The sequence below is a fragment of the Phaseolus vulgaris genome, chromosome 3 (genome assembly GCF_000499845.2).
Source record: "Phaseolus vulgaris cultivar G19833 chromosome 3, P. vulgaris v2.0, whole genome shotgun sequence".
In the NCBI taxonomy this organism is placed as follows: domain Eukaryota; kingdom Viridiplantae; phylum Streptophyta; class Magnoliopsida; order Fabales; family Fabaceae; genus Phaseolus; species Phaseolus vulgaris.
The window spans coordinates 47,999,559-48,017,032 of NC_023757.2; the positions used below are offsets into that span (position 1 = coordinate 47,999,559).

The following is a 17,474-nucleotide window of genomic DNA, read 5'->3' on the forward strand; positions in this document are numbered from 1 at the left end:
TTGTGACCTAAAAGATTTTTTTTTTAAAGTACCTTTAGAGGCTATATTGAAAAAAGGGAAGAAATATTATTTAAAAGCGACTGCCACTATGACAGGAGAAAATAGGCACAGTAGACGGTAAAGCAAAGCATGGTATTGTTTAATGAGAAGCACATAAAAGTATTTTTTTGCTTAAAAAAATGAAATAGAAATATAAAAAATGATAACAGCTTATTAAAAAAATTGAAAAAAAAGTTTTGTAGTGGTGTTTTAGAAGATATTTTAAAAAATGAATAGGTTATATAAAAATTGATGAGTATTAAATCGTAATTGTGTTAAAGAGAATAAGGAAGTGTGAAAGGATGTATTGAAAATATAAAATTGAATGAAGTGTTGATTAGGTGTAGTCAAAGAAAGTGGGGCCAAGAATCCTTGAAACTGGGTTGGTTTTATTTCGTCTGGTCTCGTCGCTGTGATTAATTTTAGACTTGAGTGCCTCTAAAAATTTCTAGAACCCACGTCACTTTGTGGCCTTGCGTTGCTTTTCTTTTTCTATAATCCATATATATTTATACTCACACAAGAGTCTGCTGCAAGAATCCAGAAAGATTAACACCCTTTCTTCACCATTCCCTTCTTTCTCTCTCCTCTCTCTGGAACAACAAGTTATGGTATTTGTCATTCATTTCACACAACTGGTTCTGCTTTGGACCCATGGATTCTGATCGTCCCAGAAACTCTACCTTGTTTCACTCTCGCTTCTTTCTCTTCGGTTTCTATTGCTGGGACTGGGAGTTCTTAACCGCTCTCCTCCTCTTTAGTTCCTCTTCCTAATCCTTCACTCTCTTTTTTTTTAATTTTATTATTATTACTACATCACAAGGTGTTCAAGCAAACAAAGGAGACATAGGTTTTTGCTTTTATTTTTATTTTATAAAGAAATTGTGAGGTAGGTGAAGGGTAGATCGGGAAGGAATGTCCCAGCGATCAACGCCAGCGCCATTTTTGACGAAGACGTATATGTTGGTGGATGACCCTGCCACCGACGACGTTATTTCGTGGAGCGAATTGGGAAACACTTTTGTCGTTTGGAAACACGCCGATTTCGCTAAGGATTTGCTTCCCAAATACTTCAAACACAACAATTTCTCCAGCTTCGTTCGCCAACTCAACACCTATGTAAGTTTCTCTCCCCTTTTCTTTCTCCTTTTAATTTTTGTCTATGTCTTTCTCTGTCGTCTAGCCTTAAGCAAATTATTGCATAGTTTGCACCATAACCTTTTCTTAGGGTCTTAATTTTAGTCAATTGTGGAAACCAACTTTGGTGCATTTCATCGTATTTGCGTAACGGATTTTGTGTGGAGTAAATTAATAACGCATGATGGTTTTGGTTGGTTATTTAAATGAATAAAAGCCTGGGATTGGAATCTTGTGTGGAAGTTTCAACCCAAGGATCATTTTGGCGTATATCGAATACAAAAAAGTGTGTTGTAAATTATGGAGGATTGGTTGCTTTGGATTTGTCTATTGATTGTTGAAGCATCGTTGTTAGATTAGATCAGTGTTTTTAAAGTATTTTTACATACCCAATATTCTGTTTCGTGGAAGATTACTACTACACACGCTGTAGGATTTGAAGAGGAGATTTATGTGTGGTAGAAGGCACGTGATGCTTTGTGCTTTAGATGTTTTCTGTTAGGTGGCCTAATTCTGCAGTCCAAGCCCTTAAAGTGCTTTTTATTTTCAAACTTCAAAGAAAATATAGAAGAAATATGAAAAGCGTAATTATGGAAAAGTCAATGAAATAAATAAATAAATTTGCAAGAGAATAGGATAAGGACGTTCTTTTTTATGACATAAAAGAAAATAGTTATAGCGAAAAATATGTTGTTTATCGAGGGTGAAATATATTTTTATATATAAATTAATATATAATTTTTTTATTAAATTTTATAATATTTTTAAAATTTATACTAATATTTTTTGTGTAACTTGGTGTAAAATCATCAAACTCTTGTTCTTATCTTCTGTAAAAACACCTTCCATGTAATGCATGGATACGATTATTAGTGTTAAATTGCTTTGAATATAATGAGGTTGATTGTGGTGATGATTGTTTCAAAGGTAAAATAATGGTTGGTAAAAGATAAAGTGTATTATATGATGAAGAAATGATACTATAGAAAGTGGGGTTGGTGGCTAAAATCCATTAATAAGTATAAGTTTGGTTGAATGCAAATGGTAGCTACCACTTGCATTTGTTTAAATGCAAACTGAATAGTGACGACAGTAGTTGCGCGGCCGCTGTATAAACCGGTCCGATTATGCTAGACTGTGGGCTAATGGCGGATTCAGCGGATCATGTTTTATATAATTTTCTCTCGTTTTACAGATTTTTTTTTAATTACTCAAAGAGGAAAAAAGAGAGATGTAAATAAGTAATAAATGTGTTTTTAGCCGTTATTCCTCACTGATGAATTATTTAAAAAATCATTAATTGAAGTTCAAAGGAGGATAAGACTTTTCTAGCATATATTTTCAAACATACATTATATTTATTTAATTTTAAATAATTAAATATTGAGTGTTAATATGCATTTATTTTTTCATATTTTCATATGTCACTCATTAAGGATTTTGTTTCTTATGCCTCTGGTAGGATTTTACCAAGTAAATTTTTTTTCATCGTTATACTATTTGTTGAACAAATTATGCAACATACTAAATGTTTGTTTTTAATAATATGCAAGGGGATATGGATTATATTTTGTAAATGTCATTTATATATTGTTAAAGTGTAATGGTTATTTAACAGTGTAATGGCATAAAGTAAGGTCTTGCATTATTAATTCGATTTTTAATGTATTATAAATTTGTTGCTGAAGATGCATTTGTGTGTTTTTGAACGTGGAATTGATTCAGGGGTTCCGAAAGATCGTTCCCGACAAATGGGAATTCGCCAACGAGTGTTTCAAGCGAGGGCAAAAGGAGCTCCTTGCCGAGATCAAGCGGCGGAAGACAGTGCTGCAATCTCCGGCGACCGGAAAGTCCGGCGGAGGGAACATCTCGGCGTCTAACTCCGGCGGAGACGACATGGGGTCAACGTCGACGGGGTCGGTGGAGGGTGCAACGACGTCGCAGTGCGCGGATTTATCGGGCGAGAACGAAAAATTGAAGAAGGACAACGAGAAATTGAGCGGCGAGCTGGCGCGTGCGAAGAAGCAGTGCAACGAACTGGTGTCGTTTCTGAGGGAGTCACTGAACGTGTGTCCCGATGTGATCAACCGCATCATTCGGCAAGGAACGTGTGGGTCCAGCGACGATGCGGTGCGTTTTGAATGTATTCGTGATGATGACGACGAAAATGCGGTAGGTGAGTGTGGAGCCAAAGTCGATGATGAAAGAGGTGGAGAAAGTTTGAAACTGTTCGGTGTTTGGTTGAAGGGCGAAAATGGGAATGAAGAAGATAAAGTGAAGATTGGTACTAACTGGCGCAAGAGAGGGCGCGATGACCCTATGGCCGGCACTGCGAAGGAGCTGAAAACCCTTGTGTAGGACACACTCTATAAGGTTCCTCTGCTTTCTATTTTAAGACATCATAGTGATATCTAGAATCTTCTCTGGGTCATCATGGAACATGAATGGCTTTTCAGTTGTTTTTTTAGTTTTTTTAATATATAAAATGGCAGTTGTTAATTGGTACTAATAATGATGAAGATTATGATAATGTGTATAAACATTAATTTGTATGATTGGATTTAAATGCGATTTGTCTGTTTTTAATAGTAGTATTAATTAAGATATTTGACATTTAAGGTCTGAGAAGCACATGATTGCGTGGAACAGGCTATAGTAGCATAGCAATGACTCCAGAGGTTTCGCCCTTCTTCATTTTCTCTTCATTCTCTCTCAACTAACGCATCCAATATTCTAAACTTAATTTCTACTGCTTTCTTTTTTTTATATAACATTTTGGAAAACAAGAGCACAAATACAAAATCGGAAGATTCCCAATTGCATCTTTGTCTAATCATTGTCAATCATAATCAGTGGTGGTTAAAACTTTTATTTTTTTAAATTAAATATAGTAAGAATATTTACTTTTTTATATTGATTAAGAATGTTGGTTAAATATATCTGATTTTTCTGTTTTATCATAAAATACTTTTTAAAATTATTCTTAATATTCCTTATTTACATTTTATTTTTCTCATTAAAGGAAAAATTAAAGAAAAAACTTCAGAGATGTTTCATCTAATGCAAGTATTAAAACAAATCATAAAAAAATATTAAAAAGCATCTTATAGTTAATTTCTTTTACTAATAGATTAATCTTACATTCTAATATGATTGAGATATTCACCGTTTCCTTACAATATGTTAAAATTTATTATGAAAAAAAATATAGACCAAAAGTTTAACTTTCTTCATAATTACCATTAATAGTTTATAGAATATAATAAAATATTTATTTATATGCATATGTATACTAATATCTTTTATTTAAAATAAAATTATCTTAAAAAGTCTTTTAAAATAATACTTACGTTATATAATAAATTCAATATGCATTGTCAATAAGATGAAAGTATATTTTAACTATACTTTTAATGAACAATTTTAAATATTATCAATAAAATATCAAAATATTTTATTAGAGGTAAAATCATCAGGACATTTTCTAGAATATATCAATATTAAACATATCTGACAAAAATATTATTTTGTACTATACCGTAATTTCTACACTTATTTATCTAAATTAGATGTATAAATCTCATTTACATTTTTATTACTTAATATTTTAATCTACATTCATATTATAAATGAATTTTGAATATTTTAATTAAGTGGATATTTTTTAGTTTTTTCAAATCGGATAAATTAAGTTATTTTTTTATATGTTCAATTATTTTATTATTGTAAATTACTTTATTTTATTATTTTTCTAATCGGATAAAATAGTTAATAGTTAAAATATTTATAACTTAGATACCAATTTAAAAATTAATTTAAAAAATTTATAAATAATATTTTAAATAATAATAATTTTTTAATTATAAAATAATACGTAACTTAATCAAAATAGCTAATTAATTTTTATTTTTAAAATTAATTGTTATTTGGTAAAAAAAATTAGTAATTGAGGATGTCTTCTATCAAAACTTTCAATACTTGTTGGTTTCTTCTATCAAAACTTTCAATACTTGAAAAAATGACCGAAGCGACAGTGCTTAGAGCAATTAAGATTTTCCCACAACGTTCGTCTTTCCACACTCTCCATGCCAATTTTCTCGTTTCATAATTCGTTTCTTCGTAGAACACTTACGTCGCACCTCCAAGAGTTTCTTTTCTTTATTCACTTTAATCATACCAACTTTAGAATCAAACAAGGTCTAAAAGTTTCCACATATTTCATCTTCAACAAACTACCTATTTCCTTCTTTTTCTTCTTTCACCCTCATTATTTCTACTTTAACAGGGGTGGGGGAGCTCACGTTATCTTCCACTCTGAGAAACTATTATTATCCGTTGAATAAAATGAATATTTCAAAGACTATGAGAAAAGAAAAGAAAAATTCTTATTCTCCTTAAAAGTTGCACCCATGTGTATAAAACTTTGCAAATCTATATATACAACAGTTAATAATACATTTAATAAAACTAAATTGATGACAAACTTAACCAAAACATGAACTTGTACTACTCCCTCAAAATGGTAGGCAGATATTTGAAACAGCCTTATTGAAGAACAAAAACTCGAACTGTGGAAGTGGTAAGAAGCCAATTAATTAACCGTGAGATTTGACTGCAAATGAAACTAGAATTGACCTTCTTCCTAACAAAATGACAATTAATCTCTGTATTTTTGTAAGTTGTTAGAAGTGCAACCTTACCCTCCTCCTTCTCACATTGTAAAATCAAATTTATCTTCAAAATATTTGGAGAGCATATGAATGAGTATTTGCATATAAAGTGGAATGAAGACCAAGACTCAGTTTATAGCTTTAATAGCATTCTCTAAGATTTGGATTTTTATTTATCATCGAATTTATTGTACTTCTGGCAATTATAGGTTTGCATTTATCACCGAACATAGAGACATTGAGATTGACAAACACAATGCATGCATAAAGAAACTCCGGCAAGGGCTGCAAGGACGTAGATTCACAATTACATGAACTTACAGAAATTTGCCAGACCATTCAACTGTTTTTAAATTAATAAAACTAAAACCCAACCCATGATCAACCAGTAATTGGTCTCGGTATTCTAAAACAAAAAGAGTTCAAAACACTCGGAAACCAAGTATTCAAGCACAACATAAAACTAGCATTCCTCAAAACTGATACTTCCCACTTATTAATGGAAAGAATATACGAGGGCAACTAATGATTTCAATACACAAAACCCAATAAATAATCTGCCTGGTTTGTTTTTTTACGGACAAAAGAAAACAAAGATGACCAAGCTTGGTTGATAGATACACCATTGCAAAACGAGAACGTGTCCATCAAAGCCACACTACCACCCGGTATGGAATTTGTTGTGTGTGGCCAGCAAAAATCTCAATCTACAATCAACGTCCCAAGTAGAAGCAACTTAATCAAAAAATTTATTTCTGCCAGACCAAAAATTAATAATAAAGCCTTCCTCAGTTTTTTTCAAATCCAGCTGATATTTATTGCTCCTCATGATACTGTTGATGCCCCACTAATAGTCTGTTTAGCCACATATATTTGCTTTACCTTTGTCGAGGAAAAGTTCTTGTCTGAACCCAGAGATTGATTTCTTCCCTGGTGCCCTCTACGATGCGACCATTCACCACCAGAATTATTTCTCTGAGAAACACCACCCCTCTGATAATTAGTATGTCCTGAGGAATGGTCAGACTGCTGGGCCGAAATATTAACTTGTGAGGGCTGATTCTTAAAAGAAGAACTTGCATGCTGGTTACCACTGCCATTCTGAACATCAACCTTCACAGCTTCTGTAATGGGAATCACGGATGGAGTCTTGTTCACAACACTCTGTGCATTCTTGGTAGCAGTAGAGTTTGAAGTATCCACCAATCCAAGTTCATCAGGCAATTGGTTAACATTCACATCTGCAGTTCTAGGAAAACTCCTATCACCATCTGATGATGTTGAAGCTCGAGAACCAGTAAACCTCTTGGCATTTAACGGCTGGTCAACAGAAGGGCCATGGCTGAATTGAGAAGTCTGCACCCCTTCTAGTTGCTGCAATGGCATTGACAGAGGTAGTTGCGAATTAGGAACACGTGGCCATCGAGCTTGTACTGACATCTCAGTCGAGGGCTGGCAAAATTTACAATATTTAATTACTAAGAAAAACTACTACATTAAACAGAACATAATATTAAACGAGTTATTGATGACTTTTACTGTCTTTGCGTACAAAGTTAAATTATAATATTCACAAATTAAGTACCATATTACCCTAGGTACTGTAAAACAAGTATAGAAGAATATATATATATATATATATATATATATATATATATATATATATATATATATATTATATATATATATATGCTTATTGCACAAACCAACCGCAAGACACATCCAAAATTTACCTGGAAAGGCGAAACGTCAAACATAGCCACAGGAGAGGCCATTGGCATAAGTGGTGAACCAGGGGCAAGATGTTGAATTGGAGATGGCATGTTAGCAGGATTCCGCTGCGAAGATGCCATATTCATACTGTTCATATCCCCTTCACCTGCCCCTGTGGCAGAAGAAGTAGGGACGTGTTTCCAATCAGGCTGCTTTCCAGAAGGGATATAAGTAGTACCCATGAAACTCAAGCCAACTTGACCAAATTGTCCAACAGGAGCGAAGTGGTTATAAACAACCATGTGTGGTGGCCCCTGGACTCCTGGAATGCCTCCGGGAGGAGCAATAAAAGGGCCAGTAAATCCAGTTGGAGGTCCATAAAAAGATTCCACACCGGAATGGCACTGTTGCCAGCTTCCAATCGGCCTTGACGCTGATGTAGTACTATTTTGAGGCTGTGACTGTGTTGTAGATGCAGATTCGTCATGTGGTCCAAAAGCAAAGACAGGACCACCCATCATCGGATTCATTTCATAGAAAGGAAAATGAGAGGGAGGGCCTGAAGGAAAATGAGGAGGGACAGAAGGAAAATGGGAAATCATTTGACCCGAGGAATTTCGTGTACTTGGTAATGGAGGCCACAAGGATATTGGTGGAGTCTCAACAGATAAGTCGGCTGGAAGGGATACACTAAGAGGCTCCTCGGATCTAGATTGACTACCTGACTGCTTCTCAACACCTACTCCTGCCCAAGTAGCTAATAGATAAATACGAAGATCCAGAATATAAATTGATGTCATGTCAAATTATTAGCAGACGTTCAGAGAAAGAAAAACAATACCAATGTCTAATAATGAAGGAGAAGATTCACCTGCTACCACCCTATCAATATCAGCAGCTACAAAACTTTTACCATCTGTAGCAGGGACGGAACAATTACCCAATCCACTTCCGACAATCTCATCACTACTAATGGCAGCAACAGCAACAGCTGAAGCAGCAGCTTCAGCTTCAGCTTCTGCATCGCAATCTTCCAAATGACCATGAGATTTATTACCATGTTTCTCCTTATCAAAGAAAAGACTGCAATCATTATCCGATCCAGCAAGAGTGTGGGTCATTTGCATGTCCGATCTAGATGATCGAGGTGGACCAATGCCATGAGACACAACACGGCTGCTAGATGGAAGAACGGTTGGAGATGTCACTGCCCCTGAATACAAAATGAAAATAACCCATCAGTAAGGCAACTGAAAATCCAAAAATATTGCCTCAAACTGCAAGAAACTTATTATTAATGTTACTATAATAAATGAATGACTACAGAAATCACATGCAAAATTTATTTACTAACCAAACTGAATTTTCTCTCCAGCAAGCAAGGAATTAATTGGACTGGCTGCAGACGAGAAGGTTTTCTCCTTTGTCAAAATGGAAGATGTTGGCAAACTGGGTTCATTAACAGCGCCTGTTATATTGCCAACAGAAGCCTGTGAATCAAACTGTTGAGGCTTCATAGCCTCATCAAGTTGTGTCTGTGTAAGTGCCATTACCTGTCATAAAATTTTATTTATTTTAGATTCACAACAAAAGGGTAGAACAAATAAAATATTTAAGCATACGCCTGAATTCAAAACTGCTAATTAAATTACACCATTTTAATCCCCAAACATCCCACATATAAAAAATTCAGAACTACTAAGTTAGTCCTGGAGAAAACAATATTTCAGCCCCTCCAAAAACAAAAAAAGGCAAAATTTGATCATCGGATAACTCCTCAGTGGAACTAAACTGTATATTGAAGAAAAAAACAAGTTCTAAATTTTGAAGGAGTTAAAGTGCAACTACGAAACAAAAGGAAGCCACATACATGAAATTAAACCATGTTGCTAGAATTGTTGAATCCAAATCCAAAATACACAGGAAATCAGAAATGATACAGTTTTAATTGCCATCGTTATCTAACAAAGTGAGGGAGGAAAGTTCAAACCTGTTGACTAATTTGTGCATTACTCCAAGAGCCCAAAGATGTCTGAACATTATCTAAAACCTTGTTCTTGCTTTCAAATATCACACCGGACCCAGGGTCATTTTCACTACCAGAAACTGCTGGAACACTTGTCTGAAGTGACCTGTAAGAAGTAAAAAATACATTTGATTTTTTGTCCAGTGATAGCCATCAAGATATCTTACAAGACGGCAACTACCTGCTTATCTGAGATCTTAAATCAGTTTGAGAATCAATTTTCAAAGGAGGTGTTCCTATTGGAGGTAATGCTTGGGACAATATGCTTGAATTAAATCCAGATGAGGCATCCATCTTCGCCATTCCACGCACTTCAGCAGCAACAAAAGCAGCATGGATACTGTTAACCACTTCAACTGGAGTCATGGATCCTTTGGTAGGATTGGCCACGGCCACAACACTTTGTGAACTGGAACGGGGTCTCCTTTGGACCTAGCATTAAATAAAAGCCAATGAAGAAAGATGCAATAATTTGACTTAAGGTCATAAATTACAGATAGGAATTAAAACCTTTGCAACCCGAGACTTGGCCTTAATTTCTTTCTCTCTCTGTTCTCGTCGATCATTTAACATTTGCCTCTTTGATCGAACTTCAATAAAGTCATCTTCATCACTAGGAGCTTCAATTCCAGGTTGCTCAAACACACGTATAACTCCACTTTGCAATGGAGCATCAACATCATCCTCAGAACACAAGTTCCTTTTGAGATTTCCAGTATGTGAGAAATTCTGAGTCTTTGTTGATTCTTTTCCATCAACCTTTTCAACTCTGCTTCCAGAATCCATCCCTTGTGTGTTTTCTGTAGCTGATTCTACAATCTGTTTTCCCAATTTATTGTTCGTACCCTTCCTAGGACCAGGCCTTCCAGGTATGCCTGCTCCCCTTCCATTGGTATTTGACTTGTTCTCCAACCCAAACTGATCAGTCAAAACAGAACTAGTAGACTGCCTCTTATCACCACTTTCCCGAACTCGAAACTCAGTGCGCTGCATATTCCGACGAGGCCTCCTCATAAATCCTCCAGGTTCTGGGCGATTAACCCTTGCAGATGGGCCTGATGGTCTTGAGTTTGAATTTTTCACAGTAAAGATATATCGCTTTCCCCTACCACCAGATGCGGGAAATTGAGTTCTTGACTCAGTAAAATTCTCCTTTGAAACTGAATGATGCTGAGAATCTCTAATGGTGGCATGAACATCTGATTCTTTAGAATTGGATGGAATATTGCTGTTCTTCCCAACTACATTTTGGTTCCCCTGCTTGTCCAATGGGAAACTAGTAGAAGTCCTGGTGCTATTATTAGAATCATGGGCAGCCTCAATTCGACCCTGCTTTATTCCAGTGATATTTCCTGCATCCTCCCTTGGCAGTGATCCTTGTGGTAACTTATTTCTAGAATTACCTGCTTGGCTGTCAACAGAATGGTGCCTCATCTCATTTTTTATAAAGGAGTCAGAAGTTTCTGGACCAGTTTGAACTGGCATTTGACCCCCAGGTTGTTGATTATAAGAGAAAGTGGATGGCATATTAGGCTGAACAAATGACATTGATTGAGGACCAAGAGGCATTATACCTTGTGATATGGGAGATGTATATCTTAGCTGGCCAAATTGAAACAAAGGAGGCTGTGATGGATGCATGTGAGAAAGGGGTGTGCCAACCTGTGGATGCAGATGCAATGGCATCTGTATAGAACCAATCTGTATGGCTGGTACGGGTGACGGTATCAAAGATGGACCAGAAAACAGACCAAATTGAAGCTTAATGGGTACCTCAGCTTGACTTGGAGCAGCAGCTACATTAGAGGTAACAGCTTGACCAGAAGACGAATAGTAAGGGGCAATAGTAACTGAACTTGGTGTACTATGGTGGGTCAACAGGCCATTAGAAGCTTCCACATTACCTAAACTGTCAGATACCACATTACTAGGCTGAATGACCAAATCCTGAGCTGGCTTCTCTGATTCCTGGAACACACTGGAAGTGCTATTGACCTGAGAAGTTTCATTAACAGGTTGGAGGTTCGTGTGGTCTTCGTCATAAGATATGCGTTCTTCTAGGGTGAGGCCAGAAGCTTGAGCCATAAATGTAGTTTCTTCGTCTTTCGATATCCTTTCAAACTCTTCATTAGGCATCCCAACCTGGACACCCTCATCAAATCCTAATACCAGATTATCCATCAGGTGGGGCAAACCTTTCTCCTGCAAATGCATATCGTCGAAATCCTGGTTAAGTTGAGCATGGTCATCTCCTTCATGCACTTCATCTTCCTCCTGATAATCTTCATCTTCATATTCTTCTTGTTCCTGGAACTGCTCATTATTCTCAGTAGTCCATTCATCATCTTCACCACTAGAGACAGCACATGGAGTAACTACATTGTCATTTCCAGCTCCAGCCGGTGTTGTAATGGATTCATTATCTGGTGCTGTGAGGGGAGCACTTTTGCTATCTTCAGAAGTCGGTATGGTATGGGAATCTCCCGAGTCATCCAAATCATCATGGGAGAGATGTGTTGGAGAACTTGGGGGGCTTGAAACAGAGAGTGAGGACTGAGAATCACACCTAGGGGTGGTTTCCACTTTATGGTCCTCGTTCTCGGCAGTCTCTGGCCGGCCATCCCCTACTTCAGGTTGTCCTCGATTCCCATTGTCATAACCAGTTGGCAGGATAGAGTCACTCCTGGTTGCTTGATTATAATGCATCTCATTTTCTAGGAAAGCAGAAGGGCCAGGGTGTTCATTTTCATTCTTGTAAGTTCTATGTACGGAACCTACTGAAGGAGGAGGAGGTACTCGAGGCTGCCTCACAGAATACCGTGACCTTCCCAAGGCATAGGGTCCATCTGATTCAGAATTTGGATATGTACGCTCAGGGAATTGAGGAAATGGATTGCCACGGGTGCGGCCCTGCGTCCAACCATCCCCAAATCTTTCAAAATAATTTTCATGAAAATCAGAATCAATATCTGCTGTATTTCTGCTAAGATGATCTCCATCTGCAGATTGATTCCACCTCTGCGGTTTTACATGAGCATATTCATCTAAATGAGGCTCGGAAATTGTTCCTTTATAATACGTCCTAGAAGACACCAATCCAGACCCGCCATTATATTCTTTCCTCATAAATGTCTTTCCACCAATTGATAAATCTCTGCGGGGACTGTTATGACTATTCTCCTGCTCTTGTGGAAAAAACGCAGAGCTGTTCCAATTCTCATATGTATCTCTTCTCCATGAATTAAGTGGTTTTCCTCTATCCACAAAGGTGGAAGATAAATCTCTAGAGAAATGAGACCTAGAGCCCATCTCCAATGGCCTACTCACACTTGACGAATCAGAAGATGCCGAAGTCAATATCCTATCTACCATTCTTTCACTATCTTCCCAATCACCCCCATCTGTAGCTCTACATGTTTCTTTCTCATTCACTATTGCAGGCATTTTCTCTTCCACAACAATAGCATTACTGCCACTTTTGGCTGCCTCAGCCTGCCTCCTAGCAATCTTTTGCTCCAATTCTAAAAGCTTCTGCTTTGCAGCATGTTTCCTCCTATCTTCTTCTAAAATGATCCTTTGTTTCTCCTCTTCCCTGGCTAACCTCTGCTCTTCAGCCTTCCGCAAAGCTTCCATTCTCTCTTGTTCCGCTCTCCATGCTGCCTCTCTCGCTTCTTCTTCCAATCTCCTCTGCCTCTCTTCCTGTTCTCTAGCCTGCCTTAATCTTTCCTCCTCTTCTCTGCGAGCCAACTCCATTGCCCTTTCTTGCTCCTCAATTATTCGCTGTCGCTCCTGTTCTTGCATCCTCTGAACCCTTTCAAGCTCAGCCTCAAAGGATTCTCTCACAGGATCATGAAAATCAGTTTGCTTCAGCACATCCTTCTTCTTCTTAACCACCCCAACAAGACCACCCGAAAACAAATCCCTTCCATCAAAACCAGAACCTGTAAAATCTTTCATAAACGGATCCTCCAACAAATTCTTTTCACTCTTAGGCAAAGCCCGCTTCTCTCTACCAAAATTAAGCAGAGGATCATTAACAGACAGACCCTTACCACCCGAGGAAAATGCAGATCTTGAAACCGAGCTCTGGACAGAATCAGCTCTGTTTCTGTTGAGTTGCTCACGAGTCCGATCACCATAAGGTTCCACCACATTATTCCAAGGCTTCTGTTTCCCACCCTGACCATCTCTCCTTCCAAAATCCCTCTTTCCAACATCATCATCTCTAAAAGGTGAAGGAACATACTTGTTACCATCCTTCCCCACATCTCGACTCCCACTTGACGGCCTCGCTCCAACACCAATACCATTTCTCTCATTTCCAGCATCCTTAGGAATGGACAAATTCGAAGTCTTCCAGGAATTCCCTTCAGGACCCATTCTATCAAAAGCCTCTACTTCACTGTTCAAAACCTTTCCCACTTCACTGCCCCTCAGTGGTCCCCTCTTATCATGCTTATGAGGCAAAACACCAACCCTAGGCATATCAAAATCCCAATAAGCCTCCCCCTTGGAAAAACCATGATCCCTACCTTCCCTGATCAAACCATGGCCCGTGTCACGCTCATCATCTGCCCAATCTGACCGTGGATTCAACCTAACCAGCGGAAGAGGACCCGGAAAATACTCCTCCTGCTTCCTCCCAACACCATACTTCGTATTCACAACCCGAGAACCACGCCCATCATCACCACCACCAACCACATTCACACTGCGAGAAACACTGGAATGATCATTAACAGAAGGACCCTCCTTCTTCTCATCAATAAACACATTTTCATCAGCAAGTGAATATTTCTGCTTCGGAATCGGAATGGAATTCAAATTCTCCTGGATCTTCTGATTTGGGCCGGGCACAGGTGCCAAGGTGGCCCGCAGGGAAGGAAAATCCTCTCCTCTCAAAACAGCAGACAAAACCGGTGCAGCGGCGGCCACGGTGGGTTTGCCTTGGATTACAGGCCGCGACACATCCTCCGTCACGGGTTTGGTCCAGCCCAAACCTGCCGAACTTGGCCTCGAACCGCTTCCAGAACCACCGGGGCCAGCAGGCCCACCTCCTGATCCCAGCGAATCGAAGCGCTCATGCTCCTTCCGCAGAGAAGGAAGGTTCAAGGGGGGCGGAACGGAAAGTTTGGGCCCAGCCTTGTGTGAACTGCGTGGCCGCGAAGGAGCCACTGCGGCTCCTGGGCGCTGCGTACGGACGGATCCAAGGGAGGTGGAATGCTGGCCATAGGACTTGTTCAGATTCACTGAGACATATTTGGTGCCAGAATTGGCCGCCATCGCGAACCAAGTGCAAATCGCCAAAGCATGAAAACCCTGCCACTGTTTGTTGTGATCCAATTAGTTGATGATCAAATTTGAACCCTAACCCTAATCCAGTTGTTATACAAGCAAGGTGATGGAATGATACAAAGGAGGGATCTGAGATGAATATATTTTTGCTTTTTGCTTATAATTAGGGTTCAAATTAGAAGGGAAAAGGGAAAGGGAGAAGAGGTGAGGTATGAGGAAAATAGATAGAGCTTCAAGCGGCGCTGGTTAGAAGTGCGACCAATAGGACAAGCCCTACTCTAGACCAGGAAGAAACTCTTAACCTTAAGATTGAGAACTACGAGCTCAATGAATAAGGTAAACAACAATGCCTCTCTTTTCTTCTATCTCCCTTTATGTCGCTTCTCCAGGAATTAAAATTTTATTTTTAATTTAACATTTTAATTCTTTTTTTTTTAATAATTTATAACATCTATAACAACTTATGATCAGATTCTAATCTTGGTGTATATATTTTATATTTCTGTTTTATCTTTACTTATATTTTAAACTTTTAATAAATATAAATATAAATTATTTGTATAATGAAAATAATTACACAATGTAGATCATTCACTGTTTTTATGTAACTATAGTTCATTTTTTTTTGTTTTCTAAGAGATATAAAGAATCTTTATTTCACTAGATTTAATAATATGAGAGCACTGGTCTACTTTATTCAAACACCACTTTTTTTATAAATTCTTCTAGATAAATAGTTAAATATGTTCCATCTAACTACAAAATTAGTATATAGAGTATTTAACATTAGAATATTTAAATAAATGTATACAAATTTCTTAATATGTTTTTTTAATTCTTGTTAGCATGCACATAAATTAATATTAACTTATGAAAATAAAATTTTTAAAGATTTTATAAAAAAAACTTTTAACTCTTCTATATATCATCTATCTAAGTAAATTTATAATGCTTATTCATAAGTTAAATGGTTAAAATTATAAGAAATAGTTTTAAATATGTTAAATATTTAAAAGTTAGTTGCAATAAAAATGTTTCCTTGATAAAAAAAAATTAGAAGTTTTAACACTATCAAATTATTCACATTGTGAATTATGTAAAATTTTCTACATTTTTGTGTAAGAAATCATTCCGTACTTTACATTTTATATATATAAAAGATATTAATTTATCTAGGTAAAAGTAATTTTCAATGATTTAGTTAAATAATAAATAATTGTTTCCTAAAATTTTGAAATTTGATATTAACCTTTTATAGATATGATAATAAATGCATTAATTTTTATTTGTTACTAAATATAAATTCTTTAGATAAAATCAAACATTTTGCTTAGATAGAATATTTACTAAAATATGAACAGAAGATAGTAAAAATATAATAATAAAAATCTATATCAATTTATATACCAATGTGTTTTTTAAAAATTATTCATTTTTATACTAATCAATTTACATATAAATTTCTATGTGTGAAAAAAAGTTACTATGTTTGGAATTTTTCTAAGATGTTAAACAAATATTTAATTAAATTTCAATTTGTGGTTATTAGTTGGAACTAAAGTAATAACTTTTTAGCAAAACTTAAATATATATTTATTATTATTATTACTAATTTTTATTATTATTATTATTACTTATTAACCATTTTGAAGATGATGTATTCCGTAAAATAAATTATAGCTAAAATCACAGGGTGAATTGGTTTAAAAACTTAATTGTAATTAAAAGAAATTAAAAGTTTTTGTACAGAGAGAGTTTAAATAAACAATGACAATGGTTATAATAAATAAAAATATCAAGATAATATAATAAAGATAAAAAAAATACATACATTTTTATACTATGTTGGAGAATTTACATCCAATTTAATTCAAGCAACTATATTTTCTATTATAATTTTAAATTATTCAAATGCAAGAACACGTACTTAACTAAAATCAGAATTATACAACACTTCTTAAAGAAAAACTTTAATATAATAAAAATATTTAATTACCTACAAATACATAACACAATGGTGTATAATAATTCATAGAGGTATAAAGAAAATGACAGATGTAACCAGGATGTAATAAATATTTTCTGTAAGTTTTTGTTACATTGATCTTGAATAAAATGTAGAGAAAATTCTTTTAGAAAAACTTTCTTTAGAAGCCCACGAACTTGTTTTTTGAAAAATATTGGAAGTGTATTTTGTATAGACAAATTGAAAAGATTTCTTTTTAAAAAGTTTTGAAGTAATTGACTAAAATAATTCATTATTATTAATTATAATGAATTATTATGTTGTTAATGTAATCTGACAAGTATTTTTAATTCGATTATTGTTAAACATAATTCTTTATGTATAAAGTTAAAGTTTTTTAAATTGTTTAACATAATCTATTATTTTTTTAAATAACTTATTATTTGCAAAAAAAAATAGAGAACTATTTTTAATTAATGTAACAATTAGATTTTGAGACAATTGATTATAAGTGAATCAAGTGAAATCCAGTTTTGGTTCGCAAAAAGATAAACAATTATGAATTTAACATAATCAATTATTTTTTCATAAAATCAATTTTTAAATTAAATATTGTTTAAAAGTTTTT

The 17,474-nt window shown here is 35.7% G+C and overlaps 2 protein-coding genes across 9 annotated transcripts; one reads left to right on the plus strand and one right to left on the minus strand.

Annotated features, from left to right (window-relative positions):
- The first annotated feature begins 463 nt into the window (after positions 1 to 463).
- On the plus strand, positions 464 to 3,762 carry LOC137808302 (heat shock factor protein HSF24-like). Its single transcript, XM_068609340.1, has 2 exons — positions 464 to 1,158; positions 2,902 to 3,762. The coding sequence occupies exons 1-2, from the start codon at positions 955 to 957 to the stop codon at positions 3,532 to 3,534; spliced, it is 837 nt and encodes a 278-aa protein (XP_068465441.1). The 5' UTR covers positions 464 to 954; the 3' UTR covers positions 3,535 to 3,762.
- Positions 3,763 to 6,111: 2,349 nt separating this feature from the next.
- Positions 6,112 to 15,248, minus strand: LOC137808301 (uncharacterized). 8 transcript variants are annotated; one of them, XM_068609339.1, is made up of 7 exons: positions 10,096 to 15,248; positions 9,767 to 10,017; positions 9,550 to 9,691; positions 8,914 to 9,112; positions 8,431 to 8,772; positions 7,580 to 8,298; positions 6,112 to 7,220 (listed from the first exon to the last, which is right to left on the minus strand). In XM_068609339.1, exons 1-7 carry the CDS (start codon positions 14,866 to 14,868, stop codon positions 6,672 to 6,674), a joined length of 6,975 nt encoding a protein of 2,324 aa, XP_068465440.1. In that variant the 5' UTR covers positions 14,869 to 15,248; the 3' UTR covers positions 6,112 to 6,671. The 8 variants fall into 8 exon arrangements, with proteins under 8 accessions (XP_068465440.1, XP_068465436.1, XP_068465439.1 ...); XM_068609335.1 differs by having other exon boundaries at positions 6,112 to 7,298; XM_068609338.1 differs by having other exon boundaries at positions 7,580 to 8,304.
- Between the last annotated feature and the right edge of the window lie 2,226 nt (positions 15,249 to 17,474).